Raw genomic sequence first — 21,291 nt, forward strand, 5'->3', positions numbered from 1 at the left:
TGACAGCCAGCAAGGCCTTCTTGCTGTGAAGAGAACGGAGACAAGGAGCCTGCAAGCCTTAGAGCTGCTGTGCAGGTCATCCACCAGTCTCCTTCAGAGTGGTTTCCGAAGTTGGCTAGCTGCAGCCTATTACTACGGAGTGAAAACCCCCATTCACCCACCCCTGTGTGCAGCACCTTAAGGGTTGTCAACAAATCAGAGACAGATAACCGTTTAAAGTCCATGTGTTGCTCCTTCTGGAATATTTATTCTACAACTGGTGATCAAGTGTGGTCTTTTTGTTGGAACTTTGCATCTGCTGCCTTTCTTCCCTGAAGGGTGATCGTGTGCAGCCTATACTGATACACTACATCTGCTCCTTTCTTCTGTGAAAAGCGATCGTGTGCAGCCTGTTTGTTGATACACTACATCTGATGCTTTTCTTCTGTGAAAAGCAACTGTCTGCAACCTGTGTGTGGATACCTTACATCTGTTGCCTTTCTTCTGTGAGAAGGGATTGTGTGCAGCCTGTGTGTGGGTATCCTACATCTGCTGCCTTTCTTCTGTGAAAATCGATCACGTGAAGCATGTGTTAATACACTACATCTGCTGCCTTTCTTCTGTGAGAAGGGATTGTGTGCAGCCTGTGTGTTGATACCCTACATCTGCGCCATTCTTCTGTGAAAAGGTATTGTGTGCAGCCTGTGTGTTGATACCTTACATCTGCTGCCTTTTTTCCCTGTAAAAATCTGTGGTGTGTAGCCTTTGTGATACCCTACATTTGCTGCCTTTCTTCAGTGAAAAGTGATCGTGTGCAGCCTGTGTGTTGATACCCTACATCTGCGCCATTCTTCTGTGAAAAGGTATTGTGTGCAGCCTGTGTGTTGATACCTTACATCTGCTCCTTTCTTCTGTGAAAAGGTATTGTGTGCAGCCTGTGTGTTGATACCTTACATCTGCTCCTTTCTTCTGTGAAAAGGTATTGTGTGCAGCCTGTGTGTTGATACCTTACATCTGCTCATTTCTTCTGTGAAAAGTGATTGTGTGCAGCCTGTGTGTTGATACCTTACATCTGTTGCCTTTCATCTGTGAAAAGGGATTGTGTGCAGCCTGTGTGTTGATACACTACATCTGCTGCCTTTCTTCTGTGAAACTATCACGTGCAGTCTTTGTATGGATACCCGACATCTGTTGCCTTTCTTCTGTGAAAAGCGATCGTGTGCAGCCTGTGCGTTGTTACAATACATCTTCTGCCTTTTTTTTGTGAAAAGTGATCGTGTGGACCCTGTGTGTTGATACTCTACATCTGCGCCTTTCTTCTGTCAAAAGCAATTGTGTGCAGCCTGTGTGTTGATACATGTACAGCCAGTGTGTTGATACCCTTCATTGTCATATGTTCCAGTGAGGCCTGGAGGGAAACACTGCCATTTTACATATACACAGGTCTTTCCTAAAGTTGCCTTCACTTTTACATGATGACTTCTGACACAAATTTGCATCCGAGACAATCTTGATTAGTTTCTTGAAAACTATACTTGCTTACAGAACCAACTTCGCAAAAACACTATCATGCTACCTTGACACCATGTACAAGGTTTTTACATACGTTGTACAAATGTGCTTGTTGTTTTCTTACATATGGCGACATAACTATCTATAACTCACAAACAATTGCAGCCTGATCAAGATCTCAGCCCAAGGCAAGGATGCCTTTTGTTATAAATAAACATCAGTTTCTTGGTGTTGGTACAGAAGTGCTTTGCTGTCACTAGCGAGGTCGGGACATGCTGATGCTTCGGCCTGGCAGCCTGCTGATATCTCTATGTTTGGTGACCAGCTTGTGACCACGACGGGGACCTACATTCTTTCCCCTTAGGTAACAGGGTTGGATAATCCAGTACGGGATTCTTGGCAGGACATATACACATGTCCTAGACACTTAGGTTAGGGGACGCATAGTAGGAGTACGCCAGATTTCTATATTGTTTTATATGCTTGCATATATACATTGTTTTCGAACAATGGTGGAACTTTTTATTCTGTTCACTGTCCGTGTACTCTTAATAACTTTCACTTGCTTCTATCTATTGATCATTGCAGAACATTTATTTTATAAAAAATCATGTTGGTCAATAAATATTAAAACCGTCCCACTGTGTATTCCTTGTATATTTCTCGGAGAAGAATATAGCAAAAGTGACTGAGCAAAAAGGTTCTAGATCTGTTACCATGCTTCCTGGGGGATCAGGGTTGTCATGTTCAGTGGCTGCCAGAACCATTTGGTACCTGCCTAGGTTTAGAGGTACTTATGGTGGCACTGTGCGCTAGCTGGCCTACAGGACGACACATCCTGAGGGGTGCAATGAATCAGTCTGGCACACAACCAACGGTTATGCTGTCCACAAACATGCAGTTCCTACCGTAGGATGTAAACTACACAACATCATCTGCTGCCTTTCTTCTGTGAAAATCGATCATGTGAAGCATGTGTTAATACACTACATCTGCTGCCTTTCTTCTGTGCAGCTGTGTGTTGATACATGAGCAGTGTGTGTGTTGATATCCAATATCTGCTGCCTTTCTTCTGTGAAACGTAATCATGTGCAGCCTGTGTGTTGATACACTACCTCTGTGCTATTTCTTCTTAGAAAACAATTGTGTACAGCCCATGCAAAGATTGCAAAAGGGCCCCCCATCACTTATAAATGTGCATAGAACAGGCTCAGGACGACGGGGATTGGGGGGGGGGGGAGAGCAGCACAAATAATCAACAAGGTCTTCCCACCCTGCAAGTATTTTCACACTGGAATAAAACCGACTAGAACAAATCCAGATCCCACTCTTTTTTTTTATTTCTACATTTTTTGTATTCTTTCCAACAGTTTTTTTCCAACCACGTATTACAATTCTTCACATATATTTATTGACATTTACTCATAAATAAAAAATAAGAAATATGTCAAACAGAGTATAGAGTGGGATCTGGATTTGTACTCGCATGTCTAGATCGCCACATGATAGTGAGAAACACAAAGCAAGTGGCCAGTGAAGTACATTCATCTCTGTGGTGGTTTATGTTAATATGTAATGTCTTTGTCATCTGGTATGTTTACATTGTTGCACTGATTGTGTTTCTGGTTTACATATTGTATGTATTTATCATGTTACAGCCCTAAAGAGGTCCATTTGTATGTGGCTGCTGTCCTCGACTCAAACTTTGGATCCCAGAAATCTAAGGGCCTGCCGTTGTACACGTCCTTGAAAGAAAAGCTCCAAGAAAGAGACAAAGTCCAAAGGTAATCTTTTGACTGGGACCTTAGCCCCTAGCCTACCCAACCCGTTCTATTGCGGTCGGCCTAAAACTTTGACTTTTTTCCGGTCCAGCGAGCCCAAAGAGGTGCAAGTGGCGCTTTAAGCTTGTTGGCACTAGAATGCACAATGTTTGATTTCATCTTTAAAAATTCTATGGATTCCTGTCGTTTTGGTGTCATTTAAAAGATGAAAATATTCTCTATTTTGGAAAATTGGAGTTGGATTTTTTTGTGTTGTGGCTTTTACTTATTTACTGTTTTGGTGGTATTAAATGCTTTACACATACCTGTCTCCTAAGTTAAGCATGCTTGCTCGTTTGCTAAGCTATCCAGGGTTGAGCAAGGATTCATTTACCGACAGGACCCGTTAGGCATTGTGGTATTATTATTATTAGCTGAGGGCGAATAACCCCACCTACTAATAACCCACTTTCCTATGGGGGAAAAAAGATAGCTGTAGGCAGAAATTAGTTCTACAAATCTTTCAGAACATAAAGAACAATTGGCGACTGAAAAAAGCACCTCTGTTTCAGACTCGGAATTAAGGCTAAACTGTTCACTGAATAAACATTAGGAGTGAAAATTAAGTCATTATTGAGTCCATACATCAATTGGCTGAGGTTGCACACTTCCTATTAAGCACTATTTAACCAATACTTTGCACATCCCAGAATGCACTACTTTTGTAGCGCAACGTCTATACGCCAGAACAATCTCCTCATTTTCCTCAGGAAAATAATAGGAGGAAGTTGAAAATTCATTTGATTTTGCTGTGGCTGGCTTTATAAATCTTATAAATCTAAAATCCTACAATGCTCTACCTTACTGGTTGAGAAGCTATGTGCTGCTGTTCGTATTTGGTAATTAATAACCAAATATTTGATGCATGTAGCTCTCTTTTCTTAATCCTTTTCACAACTGATCACTTAGTTATTTTTGCATTTTCGATAGTTTAAGTACACTGTATAATTATTTCAAATTAGTGTTGATCCTTTATTTTGATGCATAACTGTGTTTTAGGACTGTAAACAAGGTAATGTAAGTCTCTGAGTCTTCCTCTCACCCTTTACATATGCAGGCAGTAGCCCCTCAGATCCATTTTCTAACATGATGCGACAGAAGGGTCTTCCACAGCTTCTACTCAGGGCAGGTACTGACATCATTGGCAAAGCAGTCCACCAATGCAATTCTCCAAACAGACAATCCCTGTCAGAGCTTCACTGTTAACTTGCCATTTGTGGTTGCTGGACGGCATTCTGCTGAGTGTGTCTGATATCACTGTCTACTCTTATTAGGGGTGATACCACTATCCCAACTAGTCCAAAACCATAGATCCATCAGCCACCTGCAAGGATTGCTGTTGCCCACTTCTCTCATTTTTTAAATAGAATGCGATCTGTACATCAGGACCTGCAACTGATGACCCTACACCAAAGAAAGAAAAGCTATTATCGCTAAGCGGATCGAACTGTGAAAAGGATCTTTTCGTCAAGGGTTACAGGATCACAAAACCAAATCCAGATTCACAACCAAGCACTGGACAAAAGGCTAGGAACCCACACAAAGTTAAGAACAGCCTTGCTTTAAAAAAAACCACAACAAAAAACAAGCACTGGCAATGCAAATTGGTCTTTGGGACCTATTAACTTTGCCAATGGTTTGTAGAGATTTTGTACAGCATCCCCAATGCTGTTCAGCATAGCTAAAGTGGAGGGAAAAAAGCCTCTGATGCAGCTGTGCCATTTTCTAGGTGCACACACTACGCAAGCGTTAGCCTACGAAATGACGCAGGTGCATTTTTAATCGTTTTGATTTAGTAACCAACTGGTGGGCTCTAATTCCACGGTAAGCTGACAATAGGTCTTTTCATAAAGAAGCAGCTTGTGCAGTCTGGTAGCTGAGACCTAACAATTATGGCATTTCTCCGATGGTACTTGTTTTCTTCCTAAAGGAGGGTACAAGACAAAGCCTTCTCCTTCACCATATTGAATATACTATTTACAGAACATCCTAAGGGGTGAAGCAGAGAACACTCATAGGAATTGACATTGCAACTTAAACACTTCTGATCAATCCGACATTTCAGCATGTTTTGCTAGACGCTGTAATGTTGCCTTTTGCATGGTATGAAAGTTGTTATTGCCAGACAGACGAAAAATATCAGAAAAACATTGCCTATTTGTTCTAAAGAGGTTGGACATGCACTTTAGAAAATGGCACTTTTCACCTCCAATTAGAAGGCATCGGCGTTGATTTTTACTTTATAACAAACAGGTGTTATGGGGTCCCTGCACATAGGTGGGAATATTCTATGTTGATCATTATTAGTGAAGATCCGGTAATGCAGAATCTCAATAACTATTAATGCCCCATTTAAATGGCTAATGGACAATAGGTGTCTTCTAGGTTTAAGGACCCCAATCAATCCTAATCATTATACATCTCTCAGAAAGAAGGGTTCCTTTCTTAAACAAGGTAAAACTTGTCCATCCAGATGTTTGCTTGGGAGGAGTAGGGTAAGGGAGTGCCAGGTGCTAGTACCTAGTAAATAGGTGGGAGTGTGTAGAATGGAGGATCATAAAGACTGTTTGGTCTCAAGTACTTCCCCCTCTTTTCTGCAGGAATTCCTTCACTTGTCTTCCCATTGGAGTGTTGATACTAACTCACAAAAGATTTTTAGGGGTCATAGGTGTGGAAGACTAGAATAAACTCTACTGATGACTTTTCATTTCCACTTTCTAATCAACTAACTACTTAGCTTATATAAGGCTCTTTCTGGATGCTCTATCTAACTGTAGATTCCTCCTTTTATAATCTATCCCTGGGGTCACAATGGATCTGGAGACCTCCTGTGTGCTGCTAGTTGGCATCATGCGGCTCCATGTTGACTCTTTACTGCCAGGGAAGTGATGGAGCGGAGCTGCATGTAAGCCCCACCTCTCTGCTCACTGACATCAGTTCCTTTCTTTGCATGCCTTCCAATGTGAATTCAGAGCTTAGCGCCAGACTTTTTCAGTTTTGCGATGACTCAAAAAGTTTTCCACATTGTGTTAAGGAACTATATAGGCACCAAAAATGACAAGATTCAAGATGTGGCATAACTGCAGGAATCAGATTTCACAGACCTGCAAGAGGTGTGCCTTTAATGCCCGGGCTCAGGACATAAAGGTCTAAAATGCTGAGTGGTAAAATGCTTCAACGCCCACCAGCAAGCTTATACGAAATGGTAAAATCCACTTTGGATGCAAAATTGATTACTCCATAATATTTCCACTTTTTAGTGTATTTATAAATCACATTTAGCAGTGAGTAAAACCGCTAGCTAAAGGTAAAAAATGTTTTCACAAGAAGACTTAAAAAAAAAATAATTGGGCATATAGCAGGAAAAACAGAGAAGGTAATTACTGGAATAGCAACCATCAATGTTAAGAAGCCAGATGATCTTCATCACTGAAGTCTTCAAATATAAGATATAATTTTAGTGTTGGTTCCTAAATCTCAAACCATAAGGCCCCTTCCAACTTTACTATTCCAGAACACAAATTCAAAATGGCTTGAACTGCCCCAAACTGCAATCAAACATTTTTTTTAAAAAAGGCTGATTCTTGGAGGAGTGAAGATGGAGTCAGCTGCATCAAGTATGCATAAAAACTGGGTAATCCACTGCTCTTGATAAACCTGTTTCTAATTACCCGAGGAATGTGGGTGGGATTCATCAGCACTCTCAACTCTAGGCGTCAGGGGCAGGTTAAATGTTTGTATTCCCACTTCCTCGCGGTGCTGCATGGTCACCATAGCACACAACCTGGACAGAGGTAAAACCCCTTTGGCCACCATCTGGTCTCTGACATTAGGGTAATAATACCTGCAATATGAAACAGGAAACAAAATTAATAAGGTGCTTTCTTTAAATGTATACTCTGCATCAAATCCTTTAATACATTTTAAGAAAAGAAAACATCACAACAGCCACAAAACTGTTCCCTTAAAATACACTGATACTTGAAAAACAGAAGATAACAATCCAAAGTTAAGCTACTTCTAATAACTAGGCAGAAAAAGGTATTGTATCATGCATCATTTATTAGCTTTATTAGATCATAAAAAAATAACCATGAAAGCACACGCAATGCAAAAATAGCACTATGTTAAGCTCTAAAACAAACAAATCATAAACCAAGACATTACAACATTTAAACATCACTGATTGAAATTCATGAACGTGAAAAGAGGATAATTTTGCCACCCACTGCTCAAAAGATTAATGATTTTCTGTGACAAAGCCGGTTTAAGAAAAATACATAGTACAAAACATACCATAGCAGGTTTAGATCTTGTGAATTTAAGACTCTTAAGAGCAGGGACTTAAAACTAATGGTTGGTAAAATATATTACAAAAATACAAAATGTAACAAGTTCTGCGGGGAAGATTAATTTCATGGAGAACTTAAAATGGCAGCAGAATCATACTGGCCCAGGGGGAGGCAAAGTTACCATCCAATGGACATAAATCTAAATCCTGTCAAGAATATTCTGTCCCATGTATTAGTCACCCATTCCAGATACGGCTCTATGCCAGAGGTGGTTTGGATCAAAATATATTTTTGGGTATAAGATTTTAACAACTCCACCATACCCCTTTTGCGTTGTCTGTGATCCATGAAACTTTTTCTAAGCCAGCTTCTAGCTGTATTGTTCAGATCAAATGTCTTGAGAAAATTGAAGGCCTACCAAGTTTGTTACAGTTTGACATTAGGACACATTACGATGTCACTTCCACCCGACACCGACTCGATCATGGGACCAACTGACACCCTTTTGTCTGTCCCGACCGTCACATTAGGATGCGACCAAAAACTGTTCGGGCGCATTCCTATATTTCACTATGGGAGCATGCATTACGGCCGTAAACCGGCCGTAATGAATGCTCCCATAGTGAAATATGAGGTGCAGTTCATCCCTGCACCCCAGAAGGTGTAGGGATCAACAGGGGGGGCACCATAGGTGCCCCCTCAGCCTCCAACTGGAAGCCATGCACAAAAGGGGACCCTGCTGGGGGCCCCCTAACACGCTTTCCGACATGGTTTCCATGTCGGACAGACCGGCATGGAAACCATGTCGGAAATCGTGCATTGCAATCTCAAGGGCTGAAAAAGCCGCCCTTGAGATTACAGGCCGCATTCCGCATTCTGTCGGAAGCCAACCGGAATGACCGGTCGAATTCCTTTCCGACCGCCTCCATCAAAATGAGGCGGTCGGAAAGGAATCCGACCGACTCATTATGATGCGGCCCTAAAGGCTCCGACCAAAGGTCGGGGCCTTTACGTGCCGTATTGTAATTGGCCCCTTAATGTAACAAAGTCAAGGAGTCTGGTAACCCAGATGACTGGATAGACAGTCTATGGTACTGTCTTTGTTGAACGATGCACAAGTGTTACAACAAATTGAACACCATAATAAGAAAGGAGCTAAGTTGATCTGCTCCTCCACATAGTCATGGCCAAGCTCCTGGTGTACAAGGTAATGGAGACTGCTCACAGGGAGGCTCCTCATGCGCCTACAGCCCCTGTCTTCCTCAATCTGCAAGCAACAGACATATCTATACCCCCCAAACTCCCAAACCATAAGTCAGGAGGCATTTCCTTTTGTAAACTTTCAAAAGGTGGCCAGTTGGTTTCCTGCCTAGAGAGCATGATAGATTACATAAAAATCCAACAGATTGTGAAAAATGCTGTCTCCTCATAGGAATACAAAGGACCTAAGGGATCAACGTGTCAAAGGTAACCCCAAGATAAGGAAACTCTTGAGTCCTTGCTATAGATTTGCCCTTAAGGGACAGGCAGTGTGAGCTGCGATTTTTAGGACCACAAACCATGATATGATTTTGATAAATTTGACTCCAAATTCAGCTGGTCCATAAAGTCTACAAAGATGTCCAACAGGATTTTCAGGCTATTTGATGTTCTTGATAGGAGTACAGCATTGCCAGCATAGAGCAATATGGTGATGGGCTTGTTCTTAATTACTGGCATGTCCCAGCCACTGTTGGCCAATGCAGTGTCAAGCACAATAATATAGAGAAAAAGAACTGGGGCTTGAACGCTTCCCTGCCAGACCACCAAACACAGGTTAAATGACAGAGCATTCCCCACTTGCACCATATCTGACTGAGGCAGAAAAGGGTACTTAGTTGCAAGAGTAGTTCTCCAGCAGTGTGTCCTTCAGTCGCATGTTTTAAGTATCCATAGACTTGACATCCAAAGATGACCCAAGAATAAATATAATCACACAGGAGAGTTACACCTTATAACCCAGTATTTATGAACGAAGTGATGTCACGATAGCCAAAAACTGATAAATGCAGCCTCTTCAAATTTGTTAGAGCAGAAAAGTTGGGCAGACATGTACAGTACAAGAACCATCAAACTCAGCACAAACTTCAAATAAAGGAACAGAATCTGGGAGAAGCAGAGTAATCAAGGCAATAAATGCAAATGGACTATTTATACCTACATAAAACACTTGAACATGTAATGGTCTCTGACAGAGTAATCACGTTCTTTGTTTAAGGGCTAATATGCTGCAGACCATTGCACAAATCCGCTCTCCTGGAAAAGATCTTGGCACTGGCCAAATTCACTCATATGTTTAACATGTGATAGGCAGATCTGGCAAAAGACATACAAGGGAGAAGACCCACTACTTGGGGCTTTAGATTTCATACAATTATTCAATTTCCTTACCCACAGACGCTAAACTTTATTTTCACCTTTAACTTAGGGACAACAACTCCAACCATTGAAAACCATGGTCCAGCCACTATTTCTGCATACTACCCATTTAGTTCCTTTACAAAAACATCCCTTGAACTGACCTTCAACAACTAAATCATTGTAGGCCCCAGTATAAAGTACCTAAACCCAGCTTTTAAAATTCATTCAATAAGCTTCAAAGACTGTTTTAAGATACACTGTGTCAAAATTTACAACCCAAAATTAAGTGAGTCCTGGATTAGGCCACATCTCTATAAAGAAACTGACACCCACAGCAGCCAGCAAACTTGGACGAGTTCTGGGATGATGGAATACAAATACAGTGAAAGCATATAACAAAGAGATACAGAAGGCGTGATAGGTTATCATGAGCATATAAAAAAAACACCAAAAAAGCTTCAGATCTTAGTTAATCATAGCAACATCTCATGACCAAACCAGTCTAGGGGTATCATCCACTCACAGAACTGGAGTTCCTTAAAACCAATGAGAAGACAATGAGTATTGTTGTGAAACGCTACTTTAGCCTCTCAAAGGGATTTGTATTCTTCACTTGGTAGGAAATTATATATAGAGGTACTTGAATCACCAATCACTAGGAATTACAATGTGCAGGATTTGAGCCTGTCGTTTTTCATCTGATCCGTACAATTTCAGATGAGGGCGAACAATATGCAAATCAGTCTTTACCAGCATCAAAAAAGGACCAGACTGAACTGCTAGCCCCCGTGCTCTCTGAAGTGGAAAACTATCAATCCAAGATTAAATTTTGGGTTGCCTCGGTTGGCCTGGACAACTTCTTTGGAGGTGGGCCAAGACTGTATGCGTATGGTTGTCAGTTTTCTGTAATGACACCAAGCCAACACATTTTCAAGTAATGCACATGGCCCAGCAGAGGCAGTTGCATCACAATCGTGCTACACACACAGAATCGGACAAAATGGGACACAACAGTAAAAGCATCTCTTTCACATAGAGGACAGGTGAGATACTGTAAGCTTCACTCAAATAAAGGTAAAGATAAATAACAAACGGGCAAAGGTTTAGGTCCAACAAATCTTACATCTTCTGACCATGTCACTATGTACAGTGCCTGACCAACACACAAGGTAGTGGTGGATATTGAGTCGCACAATCACATAAACAATTAAGTCAGATGATAAGGCATTTCGATACAGTACATACACTTAGTTATGGAACAAATATTTTATAGGTGCCAACTCGAGGTCAGATATCCCACTACCACGGATATCAGTCAAACAGGTCATACATGGCCCGTAGCACAAACACATAAAGAAACCCCGGCACTCTAATCAAGTAAAGCCAAACACATTTGTTGAAATTAATCTCATGAACTGCAAGCACCAAGTAATGTAGAGAGATAACCACTTGATATAGAAAATGTTACGAAACGTACAAGTATATGCTGTAAACACAGATTTAATAATTGTTAGACACAAAGCGATTTATCTAACATGTTACATCCCATGTCAGAAAATGTTGATGTACACATTTCATTTTGTGCAATTCTTGTAGACACAGATCTTGACACGTAGAACGTCGTATCAGAAACAGCCAACGCGCGTTTCGTCACCACCGTGACTTCCTCAAGGCTTTAATTCCGGTGCTCAGAAGATGATAGGGATGGCTAAAGTAGGCCTGGTCCCCTGGGTCCTCCGAAGTCCTAAGAATTCTTTTAGGGAATCCAGATATCCAATTTCCCATAAATTGTTAGGGAAGTATATCAAAGCTTATTCAGCGGTATTCGGATGGTAGAAAGGCCTAAATTCTCCAAAGTCCTGGAGAGTTATAGAGTCCAGTGATTAGTTTCATACAAAGTTGAACGATTAGCGAAGAAGAAATCCTGTTTGCGAGAAATGCTGATTCTCTGCTGTCTCAAATCCAAAGGTAATGGATATCCATACAAGTATCTCCAAAAAAGTATATATGAAAGTTTCTGCAAGCTCATATGCTCCGCTCTCGTCAAACATCCAATCTGTTCAGAATTTCAAGGAACCATGATAAGATCCTTCGATCCGCAATACGTAACGTCCCGAGATTCCTGCCGTCCGTGGGCTTCCTACATTCAGCATCAAAAAAGGACCAGACTGAACTGCTAGCCCCCGTGCTCTCTGAAGTGGAAAACTATCAATCCAAGATTAAATTTTGGGTTGCCTCGGTTGGCCTGGACAACTTCTTTGGAGGTGGGCCAAGACTGTATGCGTATGGTTGTCAGTTTTCTGTAAGGACACCAAGCCAACACATTTTCAAGTAATGCACATGGCCCAGCAGAGGCAGTTGCATCACAATCGTGCTACACACACAGAATCGGACAAAAAGGGACACAACAGTAAAAGCATCTCTTTCACATAGAGGACAGGTGAGATACTGTAAGCTTCACTCAAATAAAGGTAAAGATAAATAACAAACGGGCAAAGGTTTAGGTCCAACAAATCTTACATCTTCTGACCATGTCACTATGTACAGCACCCACCAGAGGTATTTTTCGGTTACCCGCTCATTATCATCCATGTTCAGTCCTTGGGTTTCTTCAGCCATTCTTAATGTGGAACAGGATGGACCATAACTATTTGAATGTTAAAAAACAAGGTAATTCTGATCGGTAGCAATACAGACCCCTGGTCAGCTTGCCTGAAGAGACAGGGTTCTGTATCATCTGTGAGAAAGTAAGACCTGTCAGTTAACAAGTAGAATAAAGCTGTTATATCTTGCTACCAAAAACATTCTGCTTTCCCAAGTGATTGGCAATGCTGCAGATACCCCGGCGCTAGGGTTTTTTTGTTTAGACTAAGAGAACTTGCTTTTTTTCAGGCAAGAAAAGCTTTGCAAAACCTATCAACCAGGACAACAATTTGAGGCAAGAAGATTGAAATTCATCATGAACCATATCTAGCACTGTGCTGGCTGTCCTCAAAGAGACAATAACATTTAAAACACACACACGCTGGTTCACATTGAGGCAACTGCACTGCCCACAATCCTTTCCTGCCAGCCATGAGGAGAAGGTGGGGTGGCGAGACATCATGCTTAAAGCACACCCTGGGACACCACAGCGCCGGATGTGTTGGTTCACATTGGGCAGTTCCATTGCCCAAAATCCATTGTTGCCTATGTGCTTCCCACCATTAGGAGAAGGCGGGGCAGCAGGACTTCACCCTTAAACGGCCCCTCGGGACACTGTTGGTTGGGGCGCATCCCGGGCAAAGGGCCTATTCTTGCCCGTCGGAGCTCAGAAGAGGCTGGGCTGGGCCACCCTCCTTGGCTTCAGCTCCCCAATTCTTTGCACCTGGAAACGCATCACAATGGCAATGAGGAAATCTACATCTAATAGCAAGGATAATCTTCTTGCCAACTCTATAGTAAGTTATCACACAAACACTATGGGGGCCATTGAACAAAAAATTGGCTCAGTCGAAGAACATCTGAGCTCAGTGAAAAAAACAGTTAATGGGGGATACGGACCAGGAAAGGGGATGACATTGTGAAATCAAATATTGGAGCATCGTGCTCATCAGCCGGTAGGAGAGGGACACATTTGTGTGTCCTGAACTCATCCGTAACTTTAGACACCTTGGGGGATGAGATTGTTCATAAAACTGTGACAGATTCCCTATGTTCTTTCCCGCCAGCCAAAAAGAAAAAGAGGAAAAAAAAGCTCTCTTCGCGGCAAGGGCAAATCGGTTCCCAACACATGCACGAGTGCAACTGCAGAAATGATTTTCGAAAATGAGGTATATTTTGAGCAATGACTTAAGCACCCAAGTTTAACTTGCAGGAAGACCACCGTAATTCCCATGTAATTGCCCTTTTGAAAAAAGCCACCTGTACTTCTTCTCCAAAGGAATGGGGGTTTACTGTCACTAACTGTGCTCCTAAACAACCAGAGCTTCAAGCCCTATTGGATCCTCATTCCCCGACGACTTCTTCTGAAACATTGCGTCAATAAAAATAATAGTCTGTGACAACCCCATTCAGATCTCTAGTAATAATTATCGGGAAGCCACGGCAGGGATTTCATCAATTCTCCATTTGCCACCGGTAGCCACACCCTACACCAAGTGGGTCACTCACCTAAGGTGAGAGCAAATTGAGAAGCACAATCAACTTGTCAACAAGGTGGACCAATGGCATAATGGGAAGCTCAGTGAATTTGAACAGCTAAATGATATGATTAAAATGGTGCAGAGAATCCCATGGGTGGGAAGTTGGCCTAAACCTGGCAACAGAGACTGCATTGTTATCAGCTTCAAAACTTAATTTGTTGTTTATAACATTTTTGTTAAGGCTTAACTACCCTACAAGTGTCAAAAGTAGGATTGAGGCATTACAATTAGGGTACTTTTATAGGGCAACAGTTTGCTCTCGGACTTCATTTTCCATAGGAAATCTGGGCAATGAGCTGCCTCCTCCTGGGACATTTTCCATTCCTGTTCCTAATAACTTTGAAATTCCTATCTCAACCATACCTTTTAGATTGATAGAGAACAATTGCCAAAAAGACTGATACTATTAACAGGTTAGAGAATGAAAGACCCCAAAACCATCTCCTACATTTTTAGATTCAAGTGCTGGTAACAGGAGCTGAATTACCAACAAAATGTATGGCTCAACAAGCTCCTTTTACAGACTCGCCACTTGGAATATCGCAGGGTTGACTGCTAAGCGATCTAATCCTGATTGGATGAGAGCTATCAAGGTTTATGATGTTTTATGCTGCCAAAAAACCTGGGTCACGTCCTGTGAACACATAGGTGGCTTTATATCCTATTTTACTCCAGAGACTCGTGTATGCGCGGGTAGGGCTAAAGGAGGTTTGATCACCTTATTAGCTCTTTCATTTCCTGGTAGTAGTCTGCTCAGATCTGAGGTCTCCTTATTATCAATTAACTTTGATCAACTTTTGTCCAAGCAAGGTTTTATTTATACATTTGTATTATAATAATTCAAACACTACTGATATTATGAATTCCATACATGAGGAACTTGGGTGCTTTTATTAATATAGAGATCAATGAGGGAGCTAGGGAGACATGGGGTACGTCCGTATCCCCTGTGGTATAGGTCAGTTTTATCAAAGCTGGACGAACCCGAAGGTGTTGGTACAATCACTGAGAAGCAGTGATAGAGAACCCACTAGGTTAGTTAAAAGGCCCCTCACACACCAACCTGGTTGGTATCATGCTTCATCATAGAGGCCCCAACCGGGTGGCCGAGTGCCTCCCGGTTGTGCTGCGACGCCTGGCTACAGCGGAGCTGGTGTGGTGCAGAAGTGTGATGTCGTGAAGGCTTAAAAATATCTCTGAGAGTCCTTGCCGAGGTAAATTTATTATTGGCGGCTCAGGATATATTAAAATTAAACTATGTTATGTTAAACTATTTTATTTTTTCACTAATCACGTGGCACTCCTCACTTTGCCACTCACCACACACTGGTCCTGACGAAAGCCGCTGACACTCCTAAGTGGGCTGAAACATGTAGACCTACCACACATACAACTATTAGAAACTAATCTCTTTCGTAGTTGCACCACATAGTTTAATTTTAATATATCCTGAGCCGGCAATAATAAATTTACCTCGGCAAGGACTCTCAGAGATATTTTTAAGCCTTCACGACATCACACTTCTGCACCACACCAGCTCCGCTGTAGCCAGGCGTCGCAGCACAACCGGGAGGCACTCGGCCACCCGGTTGGGGCCCCTATGATGAAGCATGACACCAACCAGGTTGGTGTGTGAGGGGCCTTTTAACTAACCTAGTGGGTTCTCTATCACTGCTTCTCAGTGATTGTACCAACACCTTCGGGTTCGTCCAGCTTTGATAAAACTGCTTTTATTAATAGCCACAGCTGCCCTCTATCTCTTAGATGGATGGGAGATTTTAATATTTGCCACTGTCAACTTTCTCCTTTAGTGTCTTGTGGTCTAACAGGTCAAGAAGGGGATGCTTTTACCCATACCAGTCTTAGTCCCCATGGTAATTCTCTCAATCTACTTTTAATGAAGTTTCATTTGGATTTTTTTCTTATGAACCAGTGTTAAGTATCACTTTCACTGCAGAGAACATTTGAGCTTAATTGATTTTATTTTGATGTGATCTTCAGAGAGTCAATCTGTGGTAAATATTCTTTTACCTGGACTGAATTTCATACGGAATCTAAAATAAAATAGCTCAGAATAATAAGAGGCAGAATCCGTGGTATAAGAGGTTTCTGAATGGGCTTTTATTCCAAAATGGCCGACTCGAGTCGCGGCCTTCAGGTTCCGTCACCACGGGGGTTCAGGAAGTGAAGTACAATACTTTATTGACAGGAAATTGCTTTTATAGGACATACATTTACAATGAAACCAATATAGAAGGCGTAACAATTGATAAGAGGAAAGATACAGTAAATACGTAACCGAAACTGGGCGTAATAAGGAGCAAAAAGAAACATGATTGGCTATGATTATCATACATAGATGGATCTATAAGATAATACTTGACATAGATGCGCGCGCAGCAGCATGACGTGTAATTGACGTGCAACTAGGGGGTGAAGGGGGCTTGACATTTAGCTCTACATGTGGAGACAAAAAGTCTGGGGGGTCAAGTTAACCTAATCCCAAATCATATCTAACATCCTATGTTTAAAGAACTATGTTATCCACAAGGAAGGACTCTCGGACAGAATCTATTCTATACTGACTGTGAGTGCGTGTTCAAGCGTCTAAGTGTCTATATGAGATGCGAGGGGCAGAAACTTTCCATGGCAACAGGGCTATGAATTACTTGCATGAGGACGGAAAGGCCGAGCCCTTCGCTTGGGAGCTAAAGGAAATGTTTACCCAAACTACTAGACAGGAATGCATCGGCTGAAGAGCAAAATAGATAATTCGAAGGTGAAATACAGCTTCTTGGCAGGCAGGCGAAACTGGCCGAGGCAGGCACCGTTAGCTGCACAGGAAGTAGGACAAAGTTCATGGATACAGATGCGGGCTCAAACTGGTGCTGTCAGAGACAGAGAGCAGGGAAAGGCTTTGAGGGCAGAATCGGGCCTACTCTACCTGAACTGTAAAAATGGAGTAACTTAGCCATATAAAGTCGGTGGCCTTTCATACTTAGGAATCAAATATCCAGCCCATTGTTGGCGGATCTGACAGAGGACAGGCTGATGGTGGGCGCACATGTGTTTGCGTCATCAAAACTGGAACTGGAGGGAAACATACATGTACTTGTGACATGCACATAGAACCGTTGGGGTCCAAGATAGGGGACATAACTGACCAGGAAAATCCATATTTCCACATTCCCTCCTTGTCCCCTACTTGCCCTTCAAGAGATATCAATCTTCATCAATCCATTGATCTGTTCATATAGCATCATTTGTTCTTCTTTCTTCTTCCGTGATCTTGAATGAAATCTTGGTGGTGGAATACACGATGTGGCACACAGACCACAGATCGCTGGTCCACATTGCAGGCATAGGCAGCAACTGAATAGTATAAGAAGGCCAATACCTAGGAAGGACAGAACACTCCATCCCCAGGCTGATATCACACTCCAAAACCACCCGGACCACGTCCAAGTGCCTGGATTCTCGTGTTTCTGGCTCACAATCTTATGAAGGCGTGTTATAGCTTTATATACAGATGGCGAATTTTCTGGTATGAATATGCAGCAGCTGGATCCGATGACCCTACAAGCTCCGCCCCTATCGGCCAGGATGACGTCAAGGACAAGACGATTCTGAAGAACAACAATTCTCATCACCGATTGCTCCTCTGTCAGATTGCCTAGGGCGGCTATAGTCTCATTCACTACAGCTTCAAGAGTCTTGGTTAGTCTACGTATCAGCTTACTATTTGATATTGTACCTATATAGGGAAAGATACCTTTATTGAAATCTACATACTTGTCCCATGCCGTCTCAGTATAATCGACAACTGGGAGATCTCTTCGCTCTCTATTGTGTACTAAATGAACATTTCGATAATAATCAGGAGGAGCTAGGAAAACAGGTGGCAAAAGAAATGCTATGTAACAGGTACCATCCCAATCTAGAGGCAGACGCATATATGCGGTCTGACCACATATAAAGTAGGAATGGCGAGAAGCTCTAAATGAAGATTTACCCTGATCACTATATTCTACTGTAGTAACGCATTTGCTATGGCCCATATGTATGGAACCAACTTTTCTTACACATAATTCACCCTTAACTGGAAATACTGACATAGTGGGCAGAATTAGTTCCACTTCGGATTTGACATTCAGAATCATAAGATTAGGTGTAAAATTACCTAATCCATACACTTCATTTTCTAGATCAGTTCCTGTTCTACTGGGGTGACCCTCCTTATCTGGGTAACAGACTTTGAATAAAACTAGATTCAGATTTCCCCATATCCAATGTTGTTGATAAACTGCTGTGTCTGAGTCTATGGAATTTAGTAAACTAAACCATGCTCCACAGGAGCCATTATGTGTGAATGGGTGGGGAAAGAAAGGCAGAACTCCTTTGTTATTCTGATAGGGAGGGAGTCGGCCACACACCCAACAATTGGTGGCATTACTAGTCTGATGGGAATGATGTAACATACTAATGAAAGTGTTATTGCGCAGCGCAAGTCTATAAGATAATTCATGCGGAGGTAAGTCACTAAAAGAATGTTCAGCAGCAACATTATAAACATGTCTAGAAATAGGGTAATATATGTGCAACAACATACTCGTAATAATTATTAAAAGACTTAATAAAAACAGAATTAATAATGTCCCCATACAGTAGCTACGCAGTGATTTACAATACGCCTGTCGTTTCAACATTTTCCGGGTATTTTCTCTACTCAGGTCCAAGGGATACATGTCAGAGACAATTCAACCGCTTCACCTTGGAGAGGACTTAAACAATCAAATTGCTCGACTGTTTGGGCCTAAGCTTTAATTTGTAGTTCTGAGAGTCATTCGGTTCAACAAAGGGAAGTTTTGAATCAGTCTGTGAGGGAGTGCAGGGCACAGTGTCTATATCCGAGGATAGTCCATGAAATTTCTTGATGTGGCTTGAATGAATCCAGCCCTTGCGGCCCTCGATCTTCACGGCTGTTCTTGTGGTCAACAGGACTAGCTTAGGTGTCTTCCACCTGGGCTCCAGTTGAGTCTTTCTGTCAAAGTTCCTCACGAAGACATAATCACCCGGGATTATGTCATGGGGTTTCACCTCAGTGTTGTCAGGAAAAGCTGCAGCTACCTGTGAACGACAAGATTGTAGTGCAGACATCAAGGAAGCCAAGTAATCTGTCAGCATATTACAATCAACATCAGTTATTTTACGTGGTATAGGCGTCCCCCACATATTTGGTGGTCTGCCGAAGATCACCTCATACGGGGATAGCCCTGTTCGAGAGTGTGCTACCATTCTTATGTAAAATAGTGCAACTGGTAAGGCTACTATCCAGTCAACACCTTTCTCCTTACATATTTTAGACAATCTGATTTTCAAAATTTGATTATGTCGTTCCACGAGACCTGCTGCCTCGGGGTGTCGGACACAGTGGAACTTCCACTGATATCCCAACAAAAGTGAGACATGTTTCATTAATTCGGATGAGAAAGGCTGGCCGTTATCTGAATATACAACACGTGGTAAACCGTACCGTGGGAAGAATTCTCGAACTAGCTGCTTGGCAGTGGTCGGGGCAGTGTAATCTGATACTGGGTACGCCTCAGTCCATCGGGAGAGAGCGCAGACAACTACAAGAACATATTTGAATCCTCGACATCGTTCCATCTGGATATAATCCATCTGGAGGACTTCAAAAGGATGATCAGGAGTCTGAAATCCACCCTGCTCTACGGGGACACTTTTTCCTGGGTTGAACTGACAACATATCATACAGGTACGGACTTTTTGTTTAGCTGCTGCTCGTAAATGTTTATTGAACCAAATGTGTTGAATGCTATCTAGCATGGCTTTCTCTCCTAAATGCGCTGGACTGTGAATTGTAGCTATAATGGCTTGGACCATAGAGTCAGGAAGAAACCATACAGATTTCTCCTTCGTCATCCATCCCTGATCTGTTTGGATCCCTCCTAGTTCAGTCCATTTCTTTATTTCTTCTGCTGTGGCATGTGACTGTATGTCAATTATGTCAAGTGCGGGATCCTTAATTGTCATACACTGTGTTGGTGTCTGAACTATTGGCTTTGTCATGTCGGATGTGCGAGTCTGAGCAGTCTGTTTAGCTGTTCTGTCAGCTAAATCATTGCCTTGAGAAATGATATCAGTAACCTTCGTGTGTGCTTTACATTTCATAATTGATATAGCAGTGGGCAGATGGATTGCGTCTAACAAAGCATGAATGAGAGACCCATGCTGAATATGGGTCCCATGAGAAGTTAAATAACCCCTCTCTCGCCAAAGCACCCCGAAGTCATGTACGACTCCAAATGCATAACGTGAATCAGTGTATATGTTAACTTTCTTATTTGTGGCTTGAATACAGGCTTGTGTTAGAGCAATAAGTTCTGCTGCTTGGGCTGACAAAGTATCTATACAGTTTGTTTCAATAACTTCAGTGTCTGTTGTGACTGCATACGCGGCCACTAAATCTCCTGTGCTTGTTCTCATGCATGATCCATCTACATACAAAGTCAGGTCTGGATCTAACAATGGAACGTCTGTTAAGTCTTGTCTAGGTTTCGTCTTTATTTCAATAACTTTAACACAATCATGAGCTAGTGGGTCTGTTCCAATTACAGGTAAGAGTGTAGCAGGATTCAATGTATTACAACGTCGGATCTCTATGTGTGGCTGAAACAAGGTCAGTTCATAACCGGTAAGTCTTGCTATGGTCAAGTGTTGTGTTTGCGTTCGGTTCACAAGAACTTCTACTGCATGTGGTACTTGTACTGTCAATGGATGTCCTAACACTATGGCATCGCTTTGTCTGATTGCTAAAGCTGTTGCTGCCACTGATTTCAGGCACGCAGGCAAAGCCTGAGCTACGGGATCTAATGTACTGGAAAAATAAGCACATGGCTTGCGTGATCCTGCTTGTTCCTGAGTGAGTACTGACAAGGCAGTACCTTCGCGTTCTGTAACAAAAAGTGTAAAATGTTTGCTGTAACATGGTGTCGCTAAAACAGGTGCTTGACATAAAGCTTTCTTTAAGCTTTCAAAAGCTTGTGTATGTTCCTGAGTCCAAGGGAGTTCAGTCGATGTGGC

At 42.1% G+C, this 21,291-nt stretch overlaps 1 protein-coding gene across 2 annotated transcripts in view; it reads right to left on the bottom strand.

Moving 5' to 3' along the window:
* The window catches only part of C2CD3 (C2 domain containing 3 centriole elongation regulator), a 604,078-nt gene that overhangs the window by 385,620 nt on the left and 197,167 nt on the right, over nucleotides 1–21,291 (bottom strand). For both annotated transcript variants that reach the window (XM_085623335.1, XM_085623334.1), the window contains exon 19: nucleotides 6,983–7,155. In XM_085623335.1, coding sequence (XP_085479461.1) covers nucleotides 6,983–7,155 — 173 coding nt within the window. The remainder of the gene's footprint in view (nucleotides 1–6,982; nucleotides 7,156–21,291) is intronic.

Source organism: Triturus cristatus, chromosome 8 (assembly GCF_964204655.1).
Source record: "Triturus cristatus chromosome 8, aTriCri1.1, whole genome shotgun sequence".
NCBI lineage: Eukaryota > Metazoa > Chordata > Amphibia > Caudata > Salamandridae > Triturus > Triturus cristatus.